The 26,064-nt window shown below is 45.6% G+C and overlaps 1 protein-coding gene across 1 annotated transcript; it reads left to right on the forward strand.

Moving 5' to 3' along the window:
• The first annotated feature begins 839 nt into the window (after positions 1–839).
• Positions 840–26,064, forward strand: LOC126213398 (ankyrin repeat and protein kinase domain-containing protein 1-like). The gene is made up of 4 exons (XM_049941099.1): positions 840–889; positions 14,450–15,026; positions 16,015–16,143; positions 25,533–26,064. The coding sequence occupies exons 2-4, from the start codon at positions 14,461–14,463 to the stop codon at positions 26,011–26,013; spliced, it is 1,176 nt and encodes a 391-aa protein (XP_049797056.1). The 5' UTR covers positions 840–889; positions 14,450–14,460; the 3' UTR covers positions 26,014–26,064.

Below are 26,064 nucleotides of genomic sequence, written 5' to 3' on the forward strand. Positions count from 1 at the left end.
GATCACGAATGTAAAATTAGAGAGATTCGAGCGCGCACGGAGGCTTTCAGACAGTCGTTCTTCCCGCGAACCATACGCGACTGGAACAGGAAAGGGAGGTAATGACAGTGGCACTTAAAGTGCCCTCCGCCACACACCTTTGGGTGGCTTGCGGAGTATAGATGTAGATGTAGAATTATAGCTACAAAGTTTTATGTTACACACTTAAAATGTATCCTGTTCTGTACGTTTCTCATAAGACTATTGACTCGAGTGAAATGCAACTGACAAACCAGCATCAGCACTACAGCCACATGTATTTTATAAGCAATTACAAAACAGACTGTTTTATGCTGTCGAGACTGAGATCATGAGAACATTTTCAGTCACGCAGTGCCAAATGTCAATCGGTTTAGGAACACATGTTGATGTTTCGCATTCCTGGTTATCGGATATCGCTGTAGGTGTCAGTAGACGGGTTATTTAAGCCTGCTCACACAGCTAAGGCTGTGGAAAAATGGAAATGAGGGTTTGGCGTCATTAGCCCGGAGGCCCCTTACGGGGCAAGTCCGGCCGCCTTGGTGCAGGTCTTGTTACATTCGACGCCACACTGGGCGACCTGCGCGCCGGGAATCGAATCCGAGCCCCTTAGGACGGCCGTCCGTCACGCTGACGATTCAGCTGTCGAGGCGGACGGCTAAGTCTGTGGCATCTGGTAATACATACTCGAGGTACTGCTTATCTAATCGCGCCGCCTTTGGAAGGTCACGCAGGACGCGGTGACGTCACGCACCCCTGTCATCAGCCGTCATGTACATAAGCGTATCGGCAGGACGGCCGGTCGCACAGTCTCTGGGACGCCTTCTGCGCTGGTTTCACTGCCTGACGTCACTCCTCTCCACGCTTAAGGGTGAGTAGAGACTCTCCAGCACCCACTTGGTTCAAATGGCTCTAAGCACTATGGGAGGTCATCAGCCCCCTAGAACTTAGAACTACTTAAACCTAACTAACCTAAGGACATCACACACATCCATGCCTGAGGCAGGATTCGAACCTGCGACCGTAGCAGCAACGCGGTTCCGGACTGAAGTGCCTAGAACCACTCGGCCACAGCGGCCGGCGCACTCATTTGTCCAGTGTTTCTTTCTTCAGGCGTCACTAGGCTCTGTGTGGCAATAATTCCTCTTCAGGCTTGATTAAGTGTGTACGCGATAGCTGTGTAATTTGCTGATTACCGCAGTGCAAGACCGTAATATAGGCAGTTCTACCTACCGGAGTGGTCCCTGTGACAGGTTTGAACTCACTCTGTCGAAGTTTTGAAACAGTTTTATGCCTCCGTGGGCCGTACACATCGTTTTGTATTGGACCACTCGTTACATATATCAAAGTTGAAATAAAAGTTATCATAAACTGAAAGATATGAGTTATAATAAATTGTCCTCAGTGTAGTGAAGATATCAGGCAGCATACAGTTATTAGTATTGGGAGCTCCCCAATCTGGCACTTAATTACTATACTCTTTCAGTGAAAGATTTTCGTGGCAAATTCATTTGAATTTTTGTCATCCAGGAAGGCTGTGTTGTCTGAGCTCTTCTGCAGTCCAGTCCGGACTGAAAAATGTGCCTACAGCACAGCGTAGAACGTGACATGTCGAGGTTGCTTTCCACATATTTATGTTTATGGACAGAACAAACATTACGTGTCACGTTCTACACTGTGATGTAGGCACATTTTCCAGTCTGGACTGAACTGCAGAAGAGCTCACACAACACAATAGTGGAAAAATGTAAAAGCTAAATGATAACAGAAGCCAGTATGTCAGCTTATGTGCAAGTAAACCTGTCAGTGTTCCAGGTATGTTTGTGTTACTGTAACTGTAGCTGAAAACGTAGACCACAGAGGCACAAAAACCACACGGAACATCTTCTACCTTCTCAGTACTGCAACTTTCACTACAATAAGAAAATAAGAGGGGCGTCCAACAAGCAGGTAACGCAAGACTTTTTTCCTTGAAGCTGGTTTGTTTCATTCAGAAATCCCGTGCATCATATCACTCCCCACTCTTCAGACTACAAAACGCTATGTTTCAACGTAATCCCCGTTCAGTGGAACCTCACTGGTAGTGCTTGTAAGCCCACACGTTTCTGTCCTACTGGTCGACGTCTTGTAGCATCGATAACGCCCCTATCGTCCCTATCATCCCAATCATTGGGGGAAGTGGCAACAAAACGACTATTCACGTTGGTGTGTAGAATATATGAGTCTGGCGATATACCATCTGACTTTCGGAAAAGCATCATCCACACAATTCCGAAGACGCCAAGAGCTGACAAGTGCGAGAATTATCGCACAATCAGCTTAACAGCTCATGCATCGAAGCTGCTTACAAGAATAATATACAGAAGAATGGAAAAGAAAATTGAGAATGCGCTAGGTGACGATCAATTTGGCTTTAGGAAAAGTAAAGGGACGAGAGAGGCAATTCTGACGTTACGGCTAATAATGGAAGCAAGGCTAAAGAAAAATCAAGACACTTTCATAGCATTTGTCGACCTGGAAAAAGCGTTCGACAATATAAAATGGTGCAAGCTGTTCGAGATTCTGAAAAAAGTAGGGGTAAGCTATAGGTAGAGACGGGTCATATACAATATGTACAACAACCAAGAGGGAATAATAAGAGTGGACGATCAAGAACGAAGTGCTCGTATTAAGAAGGGTGTAAGACAAGGCTGTAGCCTTTCGCCCCTACTCTTCAATCTGTACATCGAGGAAGCAATGATGGAAATAAAAGAAAGGTTCAGGGGTGCAATTAAAATACAAGGTGAAAGGATATCAATGATACAATTCGCTGATGACATTGCTATCCTGAGTGAAAGTGAAGAAGAATTAAATGATCTGCTGAACGGAATGAACAGTCTAATGAGTACACAGTATGGTTTGAGAGTAAATCGGAGAAAGACGAAGGTAATGAGAAGTAGTAGAAATGAGAACAGCGAGAAACTTAACATCAGGATTGATGGTCACGAAGTCAATGAAGTTAAGGAATTCTGCTACCTAGGCAGTAAAATAACCAATGACGGACGGAGCAAGGAGGACATCAAAAGCAGACTCGCTATGACAAAAAAGGCATTTCTGGCCAAGAGAAGTCTACTATCAAATACCGGCCTTAATTTGAGGAAGAAATTTCTGAGGATGTACGTTTGGAGTACAGCATTGTATGGTAGTGAAACATGGACTGTGGGAAAACCGGAACAGAAGAGAATCGAAGGATTTGAGATGTGGTGCTATAGAAGAATGTTGAAAATTTGGTGGACTGATATGGTAAGGAATGAGGAGGTTGTACGCAGAATCGGAGAGGAAAGGAATATGTGGAAAACACTGATAAGGAGAAGGGACAGGATGATAGGACATCTGCTAAGACATGAGGGAATGACTTCCACGGTAGTAGAGGGAGCTGTAGAGGGCAAAAACTGTAGAGGAAGACAGAGATTGAAATACGTCAAGCAGATAATTGAGGACGTAGGTTGCAAGTGCTACTCTGAGATGAAGAGGTTAGCACAGGAAAGGAATTCATGGCGGGCCGCATCAAACCAGTCAGTAGACTGATGACAAAAAAAGAAAAAATCATCCAAGTACGCTTCCCCCGGAGTTCATCAATCATTGGGGTAAAGGTGCGAGATCTGGGCTGTGGGATGGACGAGGAAGAAGCGTCCACTGAAGTTCTGCGACCTCCACTCCGGTCAGGCTCGTGTGAGGGCTTGCGTTGTCACAGAGAAGCAGAAGTCGGTTTGAATTTTTGTGGCCACGAACACGTTGAAGTCTTTTCTTCAGTTTGCTGAGGGGAGCACAATATACTTTCGAGTCGCATGTAGCACGACGAGGCAGGACACCAAACAGAATATAACCCCTTCAGAGTCACACAAGGGCGTGTCCCTAAGTTTATCGACTCTCAACTTCTTCTTCGGAGGAGAGGTAGTGTGTCGCCGATGCATATATTGCCGCTTTGTTTACGGTTAAGATGAACCCGTGTTTCTCTGGATGTGACGATGTTCGACAAGATATCGTCACCATCAGCCCTTTGACCCAGAAGCTCTCGTGTTAGGCAGCGAGGACCCCAATGCGCAGCCACCTCTGACAGCCCCAACTATTGGACGAGCGTGACAGCACGTTGCAACATGGCGGGAGGCACGGTTGGGTGCGACCCGCCGGCACGGAGGAGATCGGATATGTTCGCGCGATTTTGTTGCCATGGTGACAGACACCTCGCGCAACGACATACCGATCAGTGCCAGGTATTCGTAGACATTCTGGAAGCGCCTACGAATATATGCTATGGTCAATTTTTTCGACAAAAGAAACTCTGTGACAGCTCTCTGCTTGGAACGCGCTTCCATTACAGATGTCATTTTAAAGGCCACCTGTAGGGTCGCTGAACCGGTAATTAGGGCCGTTCACAAACAACAACTCAAGTAGACGTGTTATTCCAAAACGTTATCGTGGAAGTAGGGGCCAGGAGGTGCTGGTGAAGTAACACACACTGCTAAAGATACCTTTTTATTTTAAACTTTCTCAATAATAAAATTTAAGCCTGGCATTTTTTAAAAAAATAATTTCAACACAATTTCAAATAGCTTGACAATGAAAAGGAGATTACCAGGTATGACATTAACATCTTGCCAATAATGAGATTTTACCTCAAGAAACCCTTTTAAAAATAGCTCTATGTAAAGGATATTGCAAGGTTTGACATTAACAATAAGAAGATTTTAAACTTGTTATATCAATAAGGGAACAATTCCAAAAAAAACTTTAAGTAGCTAGCTTGTACTAAGCAAAAATAGTTGTCTCTCGCCAGTTACATAACCTATATTTCTTACGAGATAAAATGTCAATAAGCCAGCACACAAACCTTCACATTAAAGGCACATCCAAAAAAAATTTCCTTAGCTCGCTGAGGGAGTGACACATGTAAAGGGGCCCAAATCAGAATAGGCTAAATAGTTCAAAAATGGTTCAAATGGCTCTGAGCACTATGGGACTTAACTTCTGAGGTCATCAGTCCCCTAGAACTTAGAACTACTTAAACCTAACTAACCTAAGGACAGCACACACATCCATGCCCGAGGCAGGATTCGAACCTGCGATCGTAGCGGTCACGTGGTTCCAGACTGTAGCGCCTAGAACCGCACGGCCACCCCGGCCGGCGGGGAAATAGTTACTGGTGGTCTACAGGGCCATAGCAGATCAGCCCCAAAACTTTCATTACAAGCCACTACCTCCCCGAGTTACTGAAAACCAGAAGATGTAGCAAGGGCGGTGCCTGCACAGTCTCCGAACGACGCGGTGTGAATCAAAACAGCCCGACCAAGAAGCAATTACCACATTCGCGCGGACAGGCAAACGAAAACAGCGGTGGGACGATCCCAACAAATCCACTGGTGAAGAAACTCATACATTTCACTAGAACTTGAAGACCTTGCTACACTATGAAGATGACGTACTACAGACGCGAAATTTAACCGACAGGAAGAAGATGCTGTAATATGCAAACGATTAGCTTTTCAGAGCATTCACACAAGGTTGGCGCCGGTGGCGACACCTACAACGTGCTGACATGAGGAAAGTTTCCAACCGATTTCTCATACACAAATAGCAGTTGACCGGCGTCGACTGGTGAAACGTTGTTGTGATGCCTCGTGTAAGGAGGAGAAATACGTACCATCATGTTTCCGACTTGCACTAGCATCGACTATCAGCTCGGAGACCATTGCTGCAGTTACCCTTGACGCTGCAAGGTGTACTCGACGACGAATGGCAAAACGTCATTTTTTTCGGATGAATTCAAGTTCTGTTTACAGCATCATGATGGTCGCATCCGTGTTTGGCGACGTCACGGTGAATGCACATTGGAAGCGTGTATTCGTCATCGTCATACTGGCGTATCGCTCGGCGTGATGGTACGGGGTGCCATTGGTTACACGTCTCGGTCACCTCTTGTTCGCATTGACGGCACTTTGAACAGTGGACGTTACATTTCAGACGTGTTACGACCCGTGGCTCTACCCTTCATTCGATCCCTGCGAAACCCTACATTTCAGCAGGATAATGCACGACCGCATGTTGCAGGTCCTGTACGGGCCTTTCTGGATGCAGAAAATGTTCGAGTGCTGTCCTGGCCAGCACATTGTCCATATTTCTCACCAACTGAAAACGTCTGGTCAACGGTGGCCGAGCAGTTGGCTCGTCACAATACGCCAGTCACTACTCTTGATGAACTGTAGTATCGTGATGAAGCTGCATGGGCAGCTGTACCTGTACACGCCATCCGAGCTCTGTTTGACTCAATGCCCAGGCGTATCATGGCCGTTATTACGTCCAGAGGTCGTTGTTCTGGGTACTGATTTCTCAGGATCTATACACCGAAATTGCGTGAAAATGTAATCACATGTGAGTTCTAGTATAATATATTTGTCCAATGAATACCCGTTTATCATCTGCATTTCTTCTTGGTGTAGTAATTTTAATGGCCAGTAATATATATATATATATATATATATATACCCGTTTATCATCTGCATTTCTTCTTGGTGTAGTAATTTTAATGGCCAGTAATATATATATATATATATATATATATATATATATATATATATATATATATATATATATATATATATATATATAAAACTCTGTTACATAAAAACAGTACTCAACTTCCCACACTCCACTCCAGCGCCGGGAACACGTCGTCGCACTTCCAAATGCTTCTTAGAGCCAACTGCTGCCAGTGGTATCAACGGCCGATAAGAAGACATACGGTCCCACGCGCTGGTCTCCTGCACCATGGCTTCTAAGCTTCATAAGCCACGTACCTGTGTCTAAGGCTGACTTGGTCCCTGACAGCCAAGAGGTCGGCCAAAGCACGTGGCGAGCACTTGACGACCCCCAACAGCAGGGCCCCGCTCGCGCCACCACCTCTCTCGGTCACCGCCCAGTACGTCCCCCTCGATCATCACGCGACCGTACACTTGCTCCACCTCCCTCCAAAGGGCGGTAGCGATCCAAACAGCGCGCCAAGCGGAAAGCGCCACCGCAAACACTGGACGCGAAGCGAAAGCACTCCGCCTGGCGCGCTTTTCGAAGAGCCGGACACAACTAGGGCTCAGCCGCCACTTACTGGAACTTGATGATGGTATAGGGGATGGTTGGTTGGTTGATTTGTGGGAGGGGACCAGAAAGGGAGGTCATCGACCCGATCGGGTCACGGAAGGATGGGGAAGGAAGTAGGCCGTGCCGTTTCAAAGGAACCATCGTGGCATTTGCCTGAAGCGATTTAGGAAAATCACGGAAAATGTAAATCAGCAAGGGCAGACGCGGGTATAGTGGCTGAAACTGGAATGTTCCACTATTCCCACAACAAATTCTTCAATTTTTCAACCGAAATTGGCCGAGAAAAATGTGCTGTGTCACTTATTGAACGACACTCGTAGTATCACACTGACTTCAAATTTATAAAACGGTGTAGCAGCTGCTATTCTCCGATTGTAAGTACATACTTTTGTGCTTATGTGACAGAATCGTCTGGACTTCTGTACAGTACTGGATAAAAATTAAGGTCTCCAGTTCAGTCATCTATACGTTGAGACATCCAATCAGTGTCTGTTGCTTTACCGGTTTTTAGTGCCACCTAAATTAACCATCTGTGCCTAACACCGACAAAAACTGTAGGAAATGAAAGCAGTAGTTATCTGATACTAATAAAAATATTTACATATTCGTTGACACTTTTTAATGCTCTACATTAGAGGGGTAGGACGGTGTTGATAAGTGTTAGACATGAATGAAGTTACTCAAACTCTTTTCGTTTTAATAGGAATCTCGTAGTATCTGTGAGAGAATGCTTATGAGTTTTCTGAATTGGTAACGTTATTTGTATTACGGCTAACAGAATGGGGCGGGTGGGGGGGGGGGGGGGAAGAGGGTGGAGCTTGAACACAACAAAAGGTAACATTTGTGTTAAGTCGGTATTACACTATCAAATCTCTTTGTCAAAGATTTGATCAAAGATGTGATCAAATATTCTGTCAAACATATTTGTCAAAGATATTTGACGTAGCACTAGAAGGGGTATTACTCTGTCATCATATTTTATGTCACAGTTCAAGATGGCTGACAATATCAACTTGCTATTAACCGCAGCAATTGCATGTACCTTAACTGCACTGTATGCACATGTGGCAGAGAAGTGGGGGAAAAAAAGGAAACGTACCTGGCTGAAGCCCTGTGTTTTACGATGACACGATAAAAGCATTCAACAAAACCTATTACATGAGCTCATAGTGAAGGACGTCAAGTCGTACATCAATTACTTAAGAATGGATGAGCATACATCAGTAATTGCTGAGTGAAGTGTATCCTCATATCACAAAGCACAATACTCACTTAAGAACTGCTACATCTGCAGAAGACAGGCTCACTGTCACACTCCGATTCCTTGCTACAGGAGAGGGTTAGGTTAGGTTAGGTTAGGTTAGGTTAGGTCAGGTCAGGTCAGGTCAGGTCAGGTCTCCAATCTTCTTAATCTATTTTTGTATTCAGGTTGCCTCACATTGTAAAGTGCCTCATGAGCTTCATACATCTCTATTAATTTTGTAGTTGTCGGCACACACCAATTGTATTTACCGGCAATGTTTATAAAAACACTACAGATGACAGAACACTGCAGCGATGCTAGCGCTCCACGTGGCAACATGTCACATTGCAGTGAACAGAAGACAGCGAGGCCGTAATTTGATCAAATATTTGACGACATTTGACAAAGTTCCCTATTACACCATCAAATGTCTTTGACAAAATATTTGACAAAGAAATTTGATAGTGTAATTCTGGCCTTACTGAAATGGAAAACATATTCTCTTTGAATAAAAGTTCTCACTTTTCAAGCTGCACCAATTCGACTAAAATTCTCACTCTTTCGGTGGCTATCTTCGACCAAAAACTCTAAAATTTTGTTCAAATCGATGCGGCCTGAAAACCGAGAAGTATTTTTTCAAACATTGTGCCACGAAAGACTCCGAGGACACATACTCCCTTTCACTGGCTCGAAGTTTCACTGTGCACAGTTTGGTGTCGTATTGTTGGAATATGTCAGAAATGTTGAGAAGGAGTTGTGGTGTGACTGCAGCTGCTACCCTGATGCAATGTTTGCCGGTGAGGCTTCCCAGACTGAAGTACTCGTAGCAGATGGCCAGTGCTCTGTGTGACAGATCATACAAGGCAATATGAAGAACTAGCTCTTAGAGCAGAGTAATACAGATTCTAGTTGCATAATGTCGTTCCACTAACAGCAGAGATTAGAGGGATCAGTGGTGTAGTACAGGAGCGCCATAGTTGCGTATGACCTTTTCAGTATCTCCATTTTGAAAGACTTAATTTCGAAAGACTTCTGTTGAAAGAAATTAAGCAATTGAGGTCTCTACCCATTCTGAGGGCACATTGTGCTAAATAAGAGAAACCATAAATCTCGAGGATCGTGTGGTCGAAGAATTGCAGCTGTTCACCTGTGGCATCAAGTTTATACAGATAGGACAGTATGTTATTGCAACAGACTTGTGAGGGGCAACATTTAAGGGCGTTTCCCACTAGGGCTGCCGCGCATTGAAACCGCGCGGCAGCGGCGTGGTTGCCATGGAAACGCCTTCTGCCTCGCGGTTTGCCCATGTCGAACCGCTGCCGCTGCCGCGTGCCGCGCTCCAGGTCCGCTCCACCAATCACAGAACGCGCTGAGCGTGACGTCAGGTACGGAACCCTGGGCCACACGAACTTTCGCCAAACCGCTGGCGCGGACGCGGCGGCAGCTATGAAATACTTATCATCCGATTTCAAAAAACTATTCCGTAGAAAAAATTGATTCTTGTGCATGTTACAGCCTGATATCTTCTCTCGATAAAGGACCGAATTTATTTTCGTTATTCGTCGTGGTTACTTGCTGTATCGCATTTACGTAAAGCTTTACACGAAATTTTAATGAGTGTGCAGAGGTAAAAACGCACTGCGTGGACTTTGCGAACGGTTCATTTTAGGTAATACATTATTGCGTATGAAATTTAGTCAATATATCGAAATTGTTTTTAAAGCTGAGAGCAGAACGATAGCTATCACCGTTCTCGCGATATTGAATGATATGTCAGCGGACATGCTGTGCGGTGACGCGCGTGAGTCGCTCGCGATGCGACCAATACTGCATCCTACTCGTCGTAAACCATATGGTTGTATCAACCGCAAATTTCGTAAACGGTTCAAGAAATCGAAACGTGTTTTTTTGCAAACGATAACTTGTAAAAAGTCATGTATTTCGTCGCATGATAAATATCCAAAATCTATTTATCTACCGAGATATGAAAGTAACTACAGTTTTTCAGAAGGGATAGATGAATTCTTTTAAACAGCATTTAATAGCATGTGGAATGAGAAGTTAAACCGAAACTAATTTGCTGGTATGTCATAAGATGTAATTTGCTAAGTATCTACAGCTATTGATTATTTCCTTTGGTAAGTAACGAACGTTTTTTCTTGATCCAGTGTACTTTATTGGTTCAAGACGCATTTCGCCTTTTACTTTAAGGCATCTTCGGTGGAATCTAGAATGATTCAGTTTTGTTTTGATATGTGATACTTGCAAATTATAAATCTGTTCATGTCTTTTTTTACGTGAATAACTGATTACTTACAGTGATCGAGTTTTTGGCGGACATCTGCGATTCCCCTCACCCGGTCACATGCTGGAGGTTGAACTAAAACATAGATTATGCAACATAAGCACATTTTCATGTTCGCTCTTTTTTCTTCTGTCACTAGCTGTAGACATTTTACCGAAAACTCTGATTTGAAGTCGTAACTACAGTGTGTTCACCTCATGTCCCTTCCTGTTTGGTTTGTTTATGTATATGTTGCCAACCTAAAGAGTTATATGCTGAAAACTAATGTTCGTTTATTTCTGTCCCCGTTATATCTGTATGTGTGATAGTTTTAGAAAGTTGAAAATGAATGCAGTAGTTGCAGACAGTGGTTGAAAGATTTGGTGTTCAGCTGATTTCAGTTTTGGTTTAAATGTTTTGTGGAGAAGTGCATGGAAGAGTAAATTCACTGCTAAAATTAATAGTTAAATAGTAGAATAGCATTTCAGCGGATGATTGTTATCAGAACACTATCACCCAACCCCTGTGTCCTCACTCCTTGACGCCTCATAATATGTCCTGTCAACTAACTCTTCTTGTAGTCAAGTTGTGCCGTAATTTCCTCTTCCTCCTCTACTTAATTCCGTACCTCTTCTTTAGTTACACGATCCTCGTATCTAATCTTCAGCATTCTTATTGATCACCACGTTTTGAAAGCGTCCATTGTCTTCTTGACAGAACTGTTCATCATCCACGTTTCACTTACATGCAAGGCTGCATTCCACACAAATACCTTTGTAAAATAGTACCCAACCGTTAGAATTTATATTCGATGTGAACAAATTTTCTTTTTCAGAAAGCTTTTCTTGCTATTGACAGTCTTAATTTTATATCCTCTCTACTTCTGCCTTCTCAATTACTGCTTCCCTTTCAAGTCATTGAAGTCTTAGAAATGCAGTTTGGTTTCTGTACAAGTTATAAATAATCCCGTGTCTCTGTGTTTTATCGATGACAACTCCAGAGCTTCAAAGAATGTTTTAATTAAGATTGTCAAAACCTTTCTCTAAACATGCAAATGTTATAAACACAGTTTCATAGTTCTTCATTTTGTCTACTTAGGTAAGTGGTAAGATCAGTATTGCTTTGCGTGTTGAGACATTTCACAGGAATCTAACATTGTGCTTATGTTAGTTTGTACAACCGCTCCCCCTCTCTCTCTACATATTCCTTCCACTTTCTAGCTTCTCTTATTTGCTTAGTTCTGGCTTGCCAAATGAGTTCTTGACAGATGCTTCTCCTTTGAGCAAAGTTTACTTTCTTCTTTCTCATTTTCATTCTCCTATGTTTTCCAAGTGCAAATCGCGTTGCGATTTTAGACTTTCTGTCAACGTCATGTTTAGATATTTCTTTTTCACATGGCCTACTTTATTTTCTGCATTTTTATACTTTTCCCTCTTGTCAAATTTAATATATTAAGTTTCATCTAACGATTTCTACTGCACCTGTTTCCCGTTCACATACTCTGCTGCATTCACGACTTCTTCTCTCAAAGATATCCATTCGTATTCTAGCGGATGCCTTCCTCTGTTTCAGTCAGTCGTTGATTTACGGTAACTTTAAGATTATCGAAAAACTGTGGGTCTTGACTTATTCAAGTTCCATCTCCTTAATTTGCTGCCGTTTACTGTCTCTTTAGCTGTAAAATGCAGCTCGTAACCAATAAATTAGTGTAGGTTTGCGTCTGCACCGGGAAATGTGTTATAACTTAAAATCTGGCTTCGAAAACTCATTTCCAAATATATATTATTCTTTCGTGATCCTTAAGCAAGGTGCTGGTGATGATTACATTATGCTTTGTGGGAAATTCTATCAGGCTTCCACTTTCATCCATTACCCGTAGCCTTTGTGTTGTTACTGTTTTCGTGTACCTGCTACCGTATCACAGTTTAAATTTTTGTCTCACTTAACTATCTGAATAATCTCTTTTATCGTACATTGTTTCAGTGAGTTAGGAGATAGTGACCAATCATGAACGGTAGTCACGAAATCTGTTTATGGTGAAATAATAAAACATTAGTAGAGGCACCTGTTTTTCGCAAAGCGCGAAATGACGAAATTTTCACGAAATTTTACACATTTTGCTGAAAACGCAAAACTATTTACTTTTAAGCCAAATCGGGAAACAATTGACGAAACTTTGCAAAATCTCGTCATTTGAACTTAACTGCGGAAATTCGATTGGAGGTATGGTAATACAGAGGATATAGATTGTACACCATTTCGATATGTATAATATATCGAGTATTCCAAAGACATTCTACAATGTTCTGGATGTTCTGGCGGTGTATTCAGTATTGCGTGTTGGAAATCGTTGTGGACCGCCGGTGCATTGAGTGTGGTATTTTGTGTTGTGTTGTCGTGCTACAGATGATTAATATGGTAGTGACAGTTTTCGACCGAGAAAAGGAATTTTCGTCCGAAGGATTTTATGTTTTCGACAAAAGTAGAAAGATACTGGATGCCTCTGAGCACTATGGGACAACATCTGAGGTCATAAGTCCCCTAGAACTTAGAACTACTTAAACCTAACTAACCTAAGGACATCACACACATCCATGCCCGAGGCAGGATTCGAACGTGCAGCCGTAGCAGTCGCGCCGTTCCGGACTGAAGCGCCTAGAACCGCACGGCCACAACGGCCGGCTAGGAAGATACTTATGTGCAAATACTGCAATGTGTGTATTGAGTGGCAGAGGAAGGAAACGTGCCTGAAACACATTAATAACAGTTCTTCCCATAAGAAGAACAAGGAGAAGGCGCTAACAACTACTGGTAGAAAAAGACAAGCTACGCTCACGGAAGTCACTGCAGGGGCAAAACGAGCGAAAAATGATAAAGAAGAATTCATTTTATCGACTACTCGAGCTTTCATTGAGGCTAACATTCCGATGGAAAAAGTTGATCATCCGAAGCTGAGAGAATGGATGAGCAGGTTTGTGTAAAGCTGTAGTGGAGGCTTTGTGGATCCCAGTCAGTAATGTTGATAGTGAGAGATCATTTTCTAGATATTACAATATAATGTCTGACAGGAGAGCAGCTCTGACTCCCAGTAATGTGGAAGTCATGGTATCCTTGTCTTTCCCGGGCTGACTTGTGTGTTGTGTCCATACTCTAGGACAGGATAAATGTTTTCCAAACTTTCATGATTTATGCTTTTTCAATTTATGTAAAATAAAAGATTTTTCACTGCAAATGTGCCATAAATGTATTTCCTGTACCTTTTACTGCTGAAAAGTGGAAATAAAATTTAACGAAATTATTGACGAAATGTAAAAAAACTAGTGAAAAATATATCGAAATAACTTTTTAAAAATGACGAAATCGGGCAAAAATTTTCACCACAAACAGGTGCCTCTAAACATGAATAATGAAATATGTGAAAGAGTACATTGTACAGAAAATGAAAAATTTGTATGTCCTCACCCAACTTCGTCTTTCCTTCATGTAAGTGTAAGATATAGTTAATCAAACGCACTGGGCGTTTCGGTGGGTCCCGCCCCGTACCTCAGTGGCTGTCCGTCATTGGCTACCGCTGGCGTCTGCCGCTTCCAGATGGGAACGCCAATTCCGCGAGCCGCCGCGTCAAAGCGGAAAACGTTTGCCGCTGCCGTTGCCGCAGGCGGCGCTGTAGTGGGAACCGGCTTTTACTGTCACTGCATAAGCCTCGTAGCCTCGTACAAGCACTGGGGGTGTTCCAGAAGGGCAGAGGGCTGCTCATTGGCGGTGTGTTTCAGATTCATCCACAATGGCAGCAGTTGAAGAGGTTCAACAGACCACCTGCGTGGGCCTCGGCGCCCTTCTGGACGCGGGCGAAGGCGCTGTGGTGACGCTGCTGGCGGGGGAGACGCGGCTGGCGGCGCACCGGGCCGTCCTGGCCGCCCGGAGCCCCGTGTTCCAGGCCATGTTCCAGCACGACACGCTGGAGGCCAGCAGCGGTCAGGTCAGCATCGCAGACGTGGAGGGCCCGGTGCTGAGGGAACTGCTGGGCTACCTGTACACCCTCGAGGCCCCCCAGCTGCCCGGCATGGCCCCCCAGCTCCTCGCCGCTGCTGACAAATACGGATTGTCGGCCTTGAAGTCCATCTGCGAGCAGCAGGTGGCCGCTCAGCTGACCGTCGAGAACGCGGCAGCCGCGGCTGTGCTGGCAGTGAGGCACTCCTGCCCAGACCTTACTGCGGCCGCCGTCGCCTTCGTAAAGGCCCGCAACGTCCAGGTGATGGCCACAGAGGGATGGGCTGACGCGATGCGGAACTGTGTTGAAGACGTGATCGTAGTGACCCAGCTGCTCGCTGGTGCACCACCCGGTCCCAGGTTAGCACGACACGAGCTACTCGTCTGAGTTTCCCAGTTCTATGTGGTGTGTATTTTCAAGGCTACAGTATTTGCTGCTGACTGCCCGTGAGTAAATCTCTCCTGTAAAACACACCGTCACTGATTGGCGGTGCTTTCACTGATTTCATCCAATTCTGATATTGAACTGTGTTTATTACCTGATACCATAGACAAAAAAAATCGGGTAAGAACCAAGTATTACGTAACATCAAAAACCGTTTTGAGCTTTAAGTGATCCATCCTTATTCAGTCATTACTTCTATTTTATTGTTACTTTGGTTTTGGCCTCAAGCTTCTGCACAAATGATATAAAGATATGCCGGGAAAAATGGGCTATATAAAAACTTAGAGATACACTGTGTGATCTAAAGTATCCGGATACCCGCAAAACATACCTTTTTTATATTAGGTACATTATGCTGCCACCTACTGCCAGGTACTCCATACCAGCGACCTCAGTAGTCGTTAGACATCGTGGAGAGCATGCTAAGTTTGAAATCTGCTCTCCTCCAAGTTTTTTTTTGTTTGGTTTTTTTTTTTTTCTGTGGCTCTTATAGTCCCGTTCCTGGCTCATCAACTACATACGGTTTGAATAGCCTCTAATGAGCGCAGTGGTACATTTAAAGGTGTGAGAAAGTCTGATGCATGACGTTGTAATTTCTGTGCGATTATTGATGTAGTATGTAGTAAAACTGTCAGTCCACCAATTTGGCTGGCTCTTTATTTACACTTAGCTTGTGCATCATTTTGAACAGTTTGTTGGCAAGTTATGTGTATGCAGGAGAAAGAGTGTAGAAGCAAATTGGTTCACTTTTAAGTCATTCGTGTTCACTGACAACCTGCTATTGTTTTCAGTATGCATCCAGTTTTCTTTTTGAGACACTCCCTCAGCTGTGCCGTCTGTAGTAAGCAACCTGATGGTCCCCGTGCGAGCACGTTCACCCACACAGAGCCCCTCTGTGCACAGTGCGCCGGCCACCCCCGGCACCCGCAGCCGGCCCCACAGCGACCGCGGCCGGACTCCTGCCGCAGCTGCACCACCCACAGCTGCCCGCCACACCCCTCCTCCTGATGAGGCCGCAGTCTCTCGCTTGCGGTGAGTTACGTCACTACACATCAACAACTTTCACACTCGTGATACCATCTATCAGGACGTTTACCAACTGTTGTATTGAAAATATCATTTGAAATTTTTGATAAACTAGAGAGTACAGTTGTCAGGAAAAATTATTTCGTCTCTACAATTTTTTATTTTGATTTGGGGATTCAGTCAGTGTCGATAAGGTTGGTTGGTTGGTTTGGGGAAGGAGACCAGACAGCGTGGTCATCGGTCTCATCGGATTAGGGAAGGATGGGGAAGGAAGTCGGCCGTGCCCTTTCAGAGGAACCATCCCGGCATTTACCTGGAGTGATTTACGGAAATCACGGAAAACCTAAATCTGGATGGCCGGACGCGGGATTGAACCGTCGTCCTCCCGAATGCGAGTCCAGTGTCTAACCACTGCGCCACCTCGCTCGGTGTCGATAAGGCAGATCCACATCCTTCTTTCGATTAAGTTCACATCAGAACCACTCACTTGCAGTTACGCTAATGGCCATTAAAATCGCTACACCACGAAGATGACGTGCTACAGACGCCAAATTTAACCGACAGGAAGAAGATGCTGTGATATGCAAATGATTAGCTTTTCAGAGCATTCACACAAGGTTGGCGCCGGTGGCGACACCTACAATGTGCTGACATGAGGAAAGTTTCCGACCGATTTCTCATACACAAACAGCAGTTGACCAGCGTTGCCTGGTGTAACGTTGTTGTGATGCCTCGTGTAAGGAGGAGAAATGCGTACCATCACGTTTCCGACTTTGTAGCCTATCACGATTGCGGTTTATCGTATCGCGACATTGCTGCTCGCGTTGGTCGAGATCCGATGACTGTTAGCAGAATATGGAATCGGTGGGTTCAGGAGGGTAATACGGAACGCCGTGCTGGATCCCAATGGCCTCGCATCACTAGCAGTCGAGATGACAGGCATCCTATCCGCATGGCTGTAACGGATCGGGCAGCCACGTCTCGATCCCTGAGTCAACAGATATGGACATTTGCAAGACAACAACCATCTGCACGAACAGTTCGACGACGTTTGCAGCCGCACAGACTATCAGGTCGGAGACCACGGCTGCGGTTACCCTTCACGCTGCATCACAGACAGTAGCGCCTGCGATGGTGTACTCGACGACGAACCTGGGTGCACGAATGGCAAAACATTTTTTGGATGAATCCAGGTTCTGTTTACAGCATCATGATGGTCGCATCCGTGTTTGGGGACATCACGGTGAACGCACATTGGAAGCGTGTATTCGTCATCGCCATACTCGCGTATCACCTGGCATGACGGTATGGGGTGCCATTGGTTACATGTCTCGGTCACCTCTTGTTCGCATTGACGGCACTTTGAACAGTGGACATCCGAAATTTAAAAAACCTACCTGTTACCAACAGTTCGTCTACAATTGTGAACCATCTATCAGAAAGAGAAAAAAGTGATCCGACTAAAACATTCATATTTCTTTACGTACTACACGAATATGTAGCAAAAAATGGGGGTTCCTATTTAAGAAAACGCAGTTGATATCCGTTTGACCTATGGCAGTGCCATCTAGGGGGCGAACCATAACGCCATCTGGTTTCCTCCTTGAAGCGACACGACTTTCGTTCTTTGTAGTTTTTTCGTTTGGTGCTTATTTCGTGAGATATTTGGCCCAGTCACGATCAATGAACCACCCTGTATATCAGTGCAGTGTTTTGGACTGAATCATGGTTGTCGATGAAGTTCTTATGTGTGCAGTTTTTAAGCAAAACTAGAGAAAACGATAAGAGAAAGTGAATTTTTAATGCTTTGAAACATTCTGTTACAGGAATTGAGACTGTCTCGATATTCGTCCATGTGTTTATTTGTCGCCGAATCCATAAGTCGCCATTATGTACACAGCCATGAATGGGAGAACTGCTGGTCACCAAACTGGTTTGTACGCCTTCTCCTGCCATAATTCCTCAGCGTGAAGGGTGAAGCTGTCCTTAGTCCACACTTCTTGCACACCCCCAAAGTTTGGCGTCCCTGGCAGTCCTAGTAAAGACACATGTGTGTACAAGAATCGCCTCCCACTGTAGATGACGTATGTGGCTGTTCAGCTACAGAATTAAAGCACAGAGTTCCCCTCCTCTCAATAGCAGGTTACACAGAGCCACAGAAGCACCCATGCGAATGTCCCAGCATGCTGAATGTAGGCTTCCCATAACTCAACCATCGAGACCGTGTGTAGGACTAGAGGAGGGGGTTCTTGCATTCGAATCAATTGTGGAATTTGTTCAACAGTATGGGTAATGACGTATTAACACATACGGTGCTGTAGGTATCTGTAGTGTTGGCAGATTAGCCAACACTATGCACACTAATTAAGAGAGGAGGCCAAAATGCACGCGTTAAACTCACGCAGGCTGGCGTGAGGTCTGAATCAGGATACGGAATGAATGCTATAAAGAAAAGTACGTAGCTGCTGGAATACTTAACTTTAATCCATCATTGGTGTACATCGCTCTTGACGATACAAGTTATACTCTCCAGAAACGGTTAATGGCGCCTTGCTGGGTCGTAGCCATTGACTTAGCTGAAGGCTATGCGAACTATGTTCTCGGCAAATGAGAGAGTCTTCGTCAGTGTAGTCGCTAGCAAAGTCGTCCGTACAACTGGGGCGAGTGCTAGTAAGTCTCTCTAGACCTGCCGTGTGGTGGCGCTCGGTCTGCGATCACTGACAGTGGCGACACGCGGGTCCGACATGTACTAATGGACCGCGGCCGATTTAAAGCTACCACCTAGCAAGTGTGGTGTCTGGCGGTGACACCACATTCCTCCCCCGCAAATTGGCGAACGGTTGTGTTATAAGGCTTCCGCCCGCCGTGGGGAGGACCCCATGTTGACGTATGCGATGAGGTGGGGAGCCTATCAACAGGCGAGGCTGTGCCACCCGCACCCGGCCATTCGGTCCGAGGGGAGCTAGGAAACGCCTGAAAACCTAGTCCAGGGTGCACGCCAACATGCGGTGTATGCGCCCGTAAAGAGACAGGAGGGGCCGAAGGGTCGACCTCCATCGCGTCGGGGTACCCGACGCGCGAAGACGCCATGTGGTCCGGAGCGGGCAAGAGTTGCATGGCGGAGGACATCTGGTCACGGGAAGCGATCGGCGGCGCGTGACCCAGGGAGGCGCTTGGCGGCTGCAGCGACGCGTCCACTGCGGGCGTCGCCGGCGGGAGAACAGGCGGTGGTGGCGCGTCGCCATGGGCAAAATGGAAGGCAACGTCGGTAACACCTGGGGATGAGGCGAGCCAGTAGATGGGTCCCCAAGGCGCTGACCGGACGGCACCGTCGCTGAAAGCAGACGGGGAGCGGCAGAACCCGTGCGACGACAGAGGCGCAGCTGATTGAGATGCCGACGCACCTCACCAGAGGCCCCCAAAACCAAATACATCGCGCGGCCGAGGCAGCGAAGAATGCGCCCTGCGAGCCAACGCCGTGAACCTCGATAGTTGCGATAGAATACAACGTCGCCTGGAGCAAAAACAGGAGTCTGCCGCTGCACAGGAACCTGATGCGGCGGATGTAGCAAAGACATCAAGGTTCGATGAGGACGACCGTGGAGCAACTCAGCCTGCGAGCGACCATCTCGGGGCTGAGAGCGATACGAAGACAAAAAGAGCAACAACGCGTCCTCCCGAGAATGCGCCTCTTTCAACTTCAACATCTATGACTTGAAAGTCTGGACCAATCGTTCAGCGGCACCGTTTGACTGAGGCGAAAACGGCGCGGATGTCAGATGTTGAATACCATTGGCCTTGCAGAATGACTGAAATTCTGCGGACATGAATTGTGGGCCATTGTCGGAAACAATAGTCTGTGGAAGACCTTCAATGCAAAAGATAGCAGACAACACTTGGATGGTGGCAGATGACGTCGTGGAAGACATCCGGACAACAAAAGGAAAATTACTGAATGAATCTACCACAACCAACCATCGAGCATTCCAGAATGGACCAGCAAAATCGATGTGCAAGCGTTGCCAAGGGGAAGTGGCTTTCGGCTATGCAAAGAATTTCCGCGGTGGTGCGGATTGTTGTTCGACACACGCCATGCAAGAAGAGCACATATTCGTAATCGCAGCATCGATTCCGAACCAAGTACAGTGCTGACGAGCAAGTTGTTTCGTTCGCACTATACCCCAATGTCCTTGGTGGAGAAGCCGTAAGACAGAGGACTGTAACGAACGTGGAACCACGACCCTGCACTGATCATTATCAGAACGCAACAGCAAAACACCACGTCGCACAAAAAGTCTCTCCTTGTGAGCAAAAAATCGGCGAACCAGAGGATCCTCGATCCGCGGCTTTGACAAGGGCCATTGCGTAGCAACAAAACGCAAAACGGTAGCACGGACAGGGTCAGCAGCTGTGGCTGTAGCTACACGACGAATATCAATCGGAAACGATTCGACCACGTCATCGGTTTCCGCATCAATGAACATGCAAGCAAGTTCGGAAGAATCGAATGCTCTATCCTCAGCAACAGGCAAACGGGACAACGCATCGGCGTTTCCGTGCTTAGCAGTGGACCGATACAAGATATCGTAGCGGTACTGCGAGAGGAAAATAGACCAGCGAATGAATTTCTGCGCTGTACGTGGAGGTACAGGCTTGTTCGGATGAAAAAGCGATGTCAAAGGTTTGTGGTCCGTGATGATGGTAAAGTGACGACCATACAAGAAATCATGGAACTTTGTAACACCAAATACGAGAGCCAAAGCTTCTTTCTCGATCCGTGAATAATTTCTTTGCGCAGACGAGAGCGATTTGGACGAAAAGGCAATAGGGCGATCATGCGATCCATCTTTGTGCGCAAGCACAGCACCGATCCCGAAATCCGATGCATCTACCATCAACAAAAGTGGTTTCTGGGGATCGAATGGCGTAAGGCAAGTAGTTGAAAGCAACGCCGATTTCAACCGGCGAAAGGCGGTATCGCATTCCGTCGTCCAGACGAACGGAACACCTTTACGGCGTAAGCGATGAAGCGGAGCTGAAATGGAAGAAGCGCGCGGCACAAATTTATGGTAATAGTTAATTTTTCCCAACACACTCTGTAACTGCTGCAAATTCTGCGGCGAAGGTAAGTCTTGTATGGCACGGAGGTGCTCTGGACTGGGATGTATGCCTTGTGCATTTATGACATGTCCCAGATATGGTAAGTCACGAGCAAAAAACACACATTTGTCCTTCCGCAAGCGAAGACCATTTTGTCGCAATACCTGAAATAATGTTCGTAGATTTTCGAAATGTTCGGCTGCTGTCCTTCCGGAGATCACAATATCGTCCAGATAGTTCGCAGCAGTAGGGACCGACGCACAAACAGTTTGTAAATACTGCTGAAACAATGCAGGGGCGGATGCACACCCGAATGGCAGTCTTTTGAATCGGTACAAACCAAGATGCGTGTTAACCACCAAGACGTGCTGGGATTCTGCGTCCACCGGTATTTGCAAGTACGCATCTGCTAGGTCCAATTTCGAAAAGTATTTACCCGGGCACAGTTTGTCAAAAAGATCGTCCGGGCGGGGCAAAGGAAAAGTTGCAATCACTAGTTGTGGATTCACTGTAGCTTTGAAGTCCACACAAAGTCTCAATTTTCCGGAAGGTTTTGGTAAAATTACTAAGGGTGAGGCCCAGAGAGAAGCCTGCACACGTTCAATTACACCTTGTGATTCCAAATCGTTTAATGTTCTTGCGACCTCATCACGCAATGCGTGGGGAACATTGCGCGCCCTGAAAAATTTCGGTTGCGCGTTTACTTTCAGTTCCAAATGTGCTTCATAGTTCTTAGCCCAACCAAGGCCGGTGCCAAAATGTCTGCAAAGTCTTCACATAGACGAGAAACACTGGCGGAAGGCACAGTCTGGTTCACTGATAGGACCTGATTGACTATAGACAAGTTAAACAAGTTCACTGCAGAAGAAGAACGAAGAACGTAAAATGACACAAGTTTTGTTTGTCCCTTGTATGTTGCAAGAAGGCTGCACTGTCCTAACACAGGGATAAGCTGTTCGGAATAACTAGTGAGCTGAACATTTGCGGCACGCAATGGCGGTTTGCCCAGTTGTTTGTAAGTGTCGTGATTGATCAATGAAACCGCAGCTCCGGTATCGAGCTGGAATGGTATTACTTTGCCTTCAAGGTCCAAGTCTACAAAAAGTTTATTGTCCTGACGACAAGAGCGACTGTCACGTGAAATTTGAACTGATACAGGTACAGAAGCACTTGCGACTTTACGGGATTTCCGGCGACGTCGACGCACACCATTTGTGGGACGAACTCAGTCACTGTTAGAGAAAGTGGCACTGGACGGGGTGGAATTAACTACATGAATGTCCATGGGCGAAGGTCCACGAGCCCGAGTATTCTGGGTTCGATTCCGGCGCGAAGCAAAGGGCCTGGAATGGTTGTGAGTGTCCGATCTGAGCTTTTTCTGGCAAACACTTTGAACATGTCCGTTCTTATGACAGTAAAAGCAAATAGCTCGGCGTGACGGGCAATTGTCACGCGAATTTCTAGTTGCACACCGCGGGCATGATTTCAGAACTGCATTGGCATGCTTACGCGACACACGTGTTTGAGACCTAGTCCGCAGCTGCGCGGACGTGCGCGAGGGCCGTTTAACGGTCCGTGCAGCGCGCCCGGCGGGCCGGTTAATGTGACACACGGCTGGCGAAGTTTGAAATGATTCCTGAGCAAAGTCAAGTGTGTCTTGCCTATCTAATATGTCTATCACTTGTTGAAGGGAGGGATTGACGAGTTTCAAAATCTGTTCCCGTATGCGAACATCAGAAACGTTCTGTGCAATTGCATCACGCACCATTGTATCTGAATAAGGGAGTCCACATTCACACTCAAAAGCACAATCCCTAGTAAGTCCTTGCAATGTTGCAACCCACTCCCTATTAGTCTGACCGGCCGTACGTTTTGTACGAAAGAACGTATACCTTTTTGCAACGACATTGACTGTTTCCTTGAAATAGGCATCTAAAGCAGACAAAATGTCTTCGTAGGACAGAGTTGCTACGTCGCGTCGGGGAAACAATTTCACTATCACACGGTAGGTGGACACACCTACACACGAAAGCAAAAACGGCTGCCGCTCATTACCTTGAATTCTGTAGGCGGCGAGATGGAATCCACATTGGCGTGACCACTCCGTCCAACTTTCCATTGCCGCATCGAAATGACGAAACGGGGTGCAACAGCATGTTGTGGCTGCGGTAGCGGTGAAGCGGCGGCCGCCGCATCGTTTTGCATTGCACGTTGACCCTGGACGAGCTGTCCAAGGGCATCCAATAACACCTGCGTCTGCTGATTCTGCAAGCGATAAAATTCGGACAGTACATCTGGAGAGTGTGGCGAAGCCATGACACAAGTAAATCAATTAAGTATAAAGAAGAAGACCGTTTTAATCGTCGTCGCCAAATATGTAGTGTTGGCAGATTAGCCAACACTATGCACACTAATTAAGAGAGGAGGCCGAAATGCACGCGTTAAACTCACGCAGGCTGGCGTGAGGTCTGAATCAGGATACGGAATGAATGCTATAAAGAAAAGTACGTAGCTGCTGGAATACTTAACTTTAATCCATCATTGGTGTACATCGCTCTTGACGATACAAGTTATACTCTCCAGAAACGGTTAATGGCGCCTTGCTAGGTCGTAGCCATTGACTTAGCTGAAGGCTATGCGAACTATGTTCTCGGCAAATGAGAGAGTCTTCGTCAGTGTAGTCGCTAGCAAAGTCGTCCGTACAACTGGGGCGAGTGCTAGTAAGTCTCTCTATACCTGCCGTGTGGTGGCGCTCGGTCTGCGATCACTGACAGTGGCGACACGCGGGTCCGACATGTACTAATGGACCGCGGCCGATTTAAAGCTACCACCTAGCAAGTGTGGTGTCTGGCGGTGACACCACAGTATCCAATACCTTATTAGATCTGACGCCAAGCGGCATAGCTTCTAGTATTAATGTTTAACATTTAAATGATTAAGAAAACAATCTGTAATTGCTGAAGAGTTCTCCCCTGCTGGTATTTATATGAACTATAATTTCTTAGTCTATTACTGTCATCCAAATTGTGACACGCATAGATCATTAACGATACATTTTACTTACGAAAATAGAGTAAAATTTTATTCTGAATAGTGCACGATTTGAACTGCAGAAACATGGAATCATATATTGCATTGTTTTTTAAATATTACAGTGCTAGAAGGATTTCATCTAATTCTGTGATCTTGACTATGAGTAATGAGCTCAGACTGTCTCTGATGTAGGGCTGGTTGTGAAGATGTGTCTTCATCATTTTGGTTTGAATTAATGAATGATATGCAATTCCAAGTATTGATACTTTATTCTAGCGTTATAATAGTATCCACAAAAAAGTACTCGAAAGTTGATGTTTTGAAATTGCATGATTGTAACCATGGCCTACAGAGAAGATGTTCAGACAGGACATTAACTACAGAAGAGATAAAATAAGCAATGATTGTATAGGGAAGAATGAAGTGCAGTTAGGTAGAACTTGCCTTCACGGTTCATTCATTGTAGCCCTCGATGTGCAACTCCCTGCAAACTACTACTTCACAGTCAGTGTGTCTGTTTTATTAATGCATCATAGCAAGAGCTTGTCGTTTTAAAGTGGAAAACATTACATGCTGATGAGACAAACAGATGGTAATTAAAGTGCTGGTTCAAGATGATGCAAAGTATAAATGAGAGCATGTAGACTAAACGTGTTTCGGTGTCACTAACCCAAAGCAGTTTGTAACTGATTACTATTACAACAGTATTAGTGGCAAAAACAAATATAGATGTCTGTATGTGAATCACTTGGGTTGCTCCATACCTGGCCAACTCTTAAGTTATGGATTTGGCTTACACTTGTATGACTTGGGTGTTTTAAAACAAAGTATTACCACTGTTAGTACACCATGTGAGACACAGGTCTTTGTGAACCAATGCACACTCCCTAGGCAGATCATGGCGGTATAGCTCCCTCAGCATCACTCTTAGGGAAACACTAAGAGGATCAGAAACAATTCCAGTTTGTTGGCTGCTCGTATAATCATTAAAAATTAATGTAGAATGATCTGTGACGAAATGTGACAGCAATGTTGATTATGAGATGAAATTTAAGTTTTTTGCGATGGAATGTTGGATGAAGACTTTGATGAGAGGAGTTTGCTATACTGACTTTCAGAGTGTTCTATGAAATAGAAGGAAAAAGTCTAGATTTCTAATTTGTCACTGTATTCAAAACTACTCAGTGTCACTTCTAATACAGTTTTCTCCATTTCGTATGTGTGATTACAGTAAAGTGCAAGAATCTCGATGTTTCGTGCAGGACACTTTCTCGAAAGGAGAGAGGTAGCAGGCTGATCCAGGCAGCTAAGCAAGGAGCAGTTGGGGAGATGCAGGCACTGCTCGCAGCAGGGGCAGACGTGGCGGCTAGGGGCTCGGAGGAGAGGACTGCTCTGCACCAGGCAGCAGTGGAGGGACGCGTCGAGGCGGTGAGATGTCTGGTGGAGTGTGGAGCAGAAGTGGACGCCAGGAGCAACTCGCAAAACACGCCTCTGCACTCAGCCGCAAGATATGGCCATGCAGCTGTGGTTAGGCTGCTGGTCGCGGCCTCAGCTGACCTCAGCGCCAGGAATGAGGATGGGTGGACGCCGCTACACAGGGCCACTGCCTATGGGCACACAGAGGTTGTGGCTGTGCTGCTGGAGGCAGGGGCTGACAGGGGAGCAAGGGATGACAGTGGGGCCACCCCACGTCATATCGCCAGGCAGAAAAACAATCAGCAGTTGGTAGAGATGCTGACGTGAAACTTCCTGTAGTATGAACATCTGGAATAAAACAATTACAGCTTCACTAAA

Source organism: Schistocerca nitens, chromosome 11 (assembly GCF_023898315.1).
Source record: "Schistocerca nitens isolate TAMUIC-IGC-003100 chromosome 11, iqSchNite1.1, whole genome shotgun sequence".
NCBI classification, from domain to species: domain Eukaryota; kingdom Metazoa; phylum Arthropoda; class Insecta; order Orthoptera; family Acrididae; genus Schistocerca; species Schistocerca nitens.

Bases quoted from the DNA above. Each gene is read 5' to 3' on its own strand.
- LOC126213398 (XM_049941099.1), top strand. From the start codon at position 14,461: ATGGCAGCAGTTGAAGAGGTTCAACAGACCACCTGCGTGGGCCTCGGC. The intron at 15,027-16,014 runs GTTAGCACGACA...CTCTGTGCACAG, and splicing joins GGTGCACCACCCGGTCCCAG to TGCGCCGGCCACCCCCGGCA. The intron at 16,144-25,532 runs GTGAGTTACGTC...TGTTTCGTGCAG, and splicing joins GCCGCAGTCTCTCGCTTGCG to GACACTTTCTCGAAAGGAGA.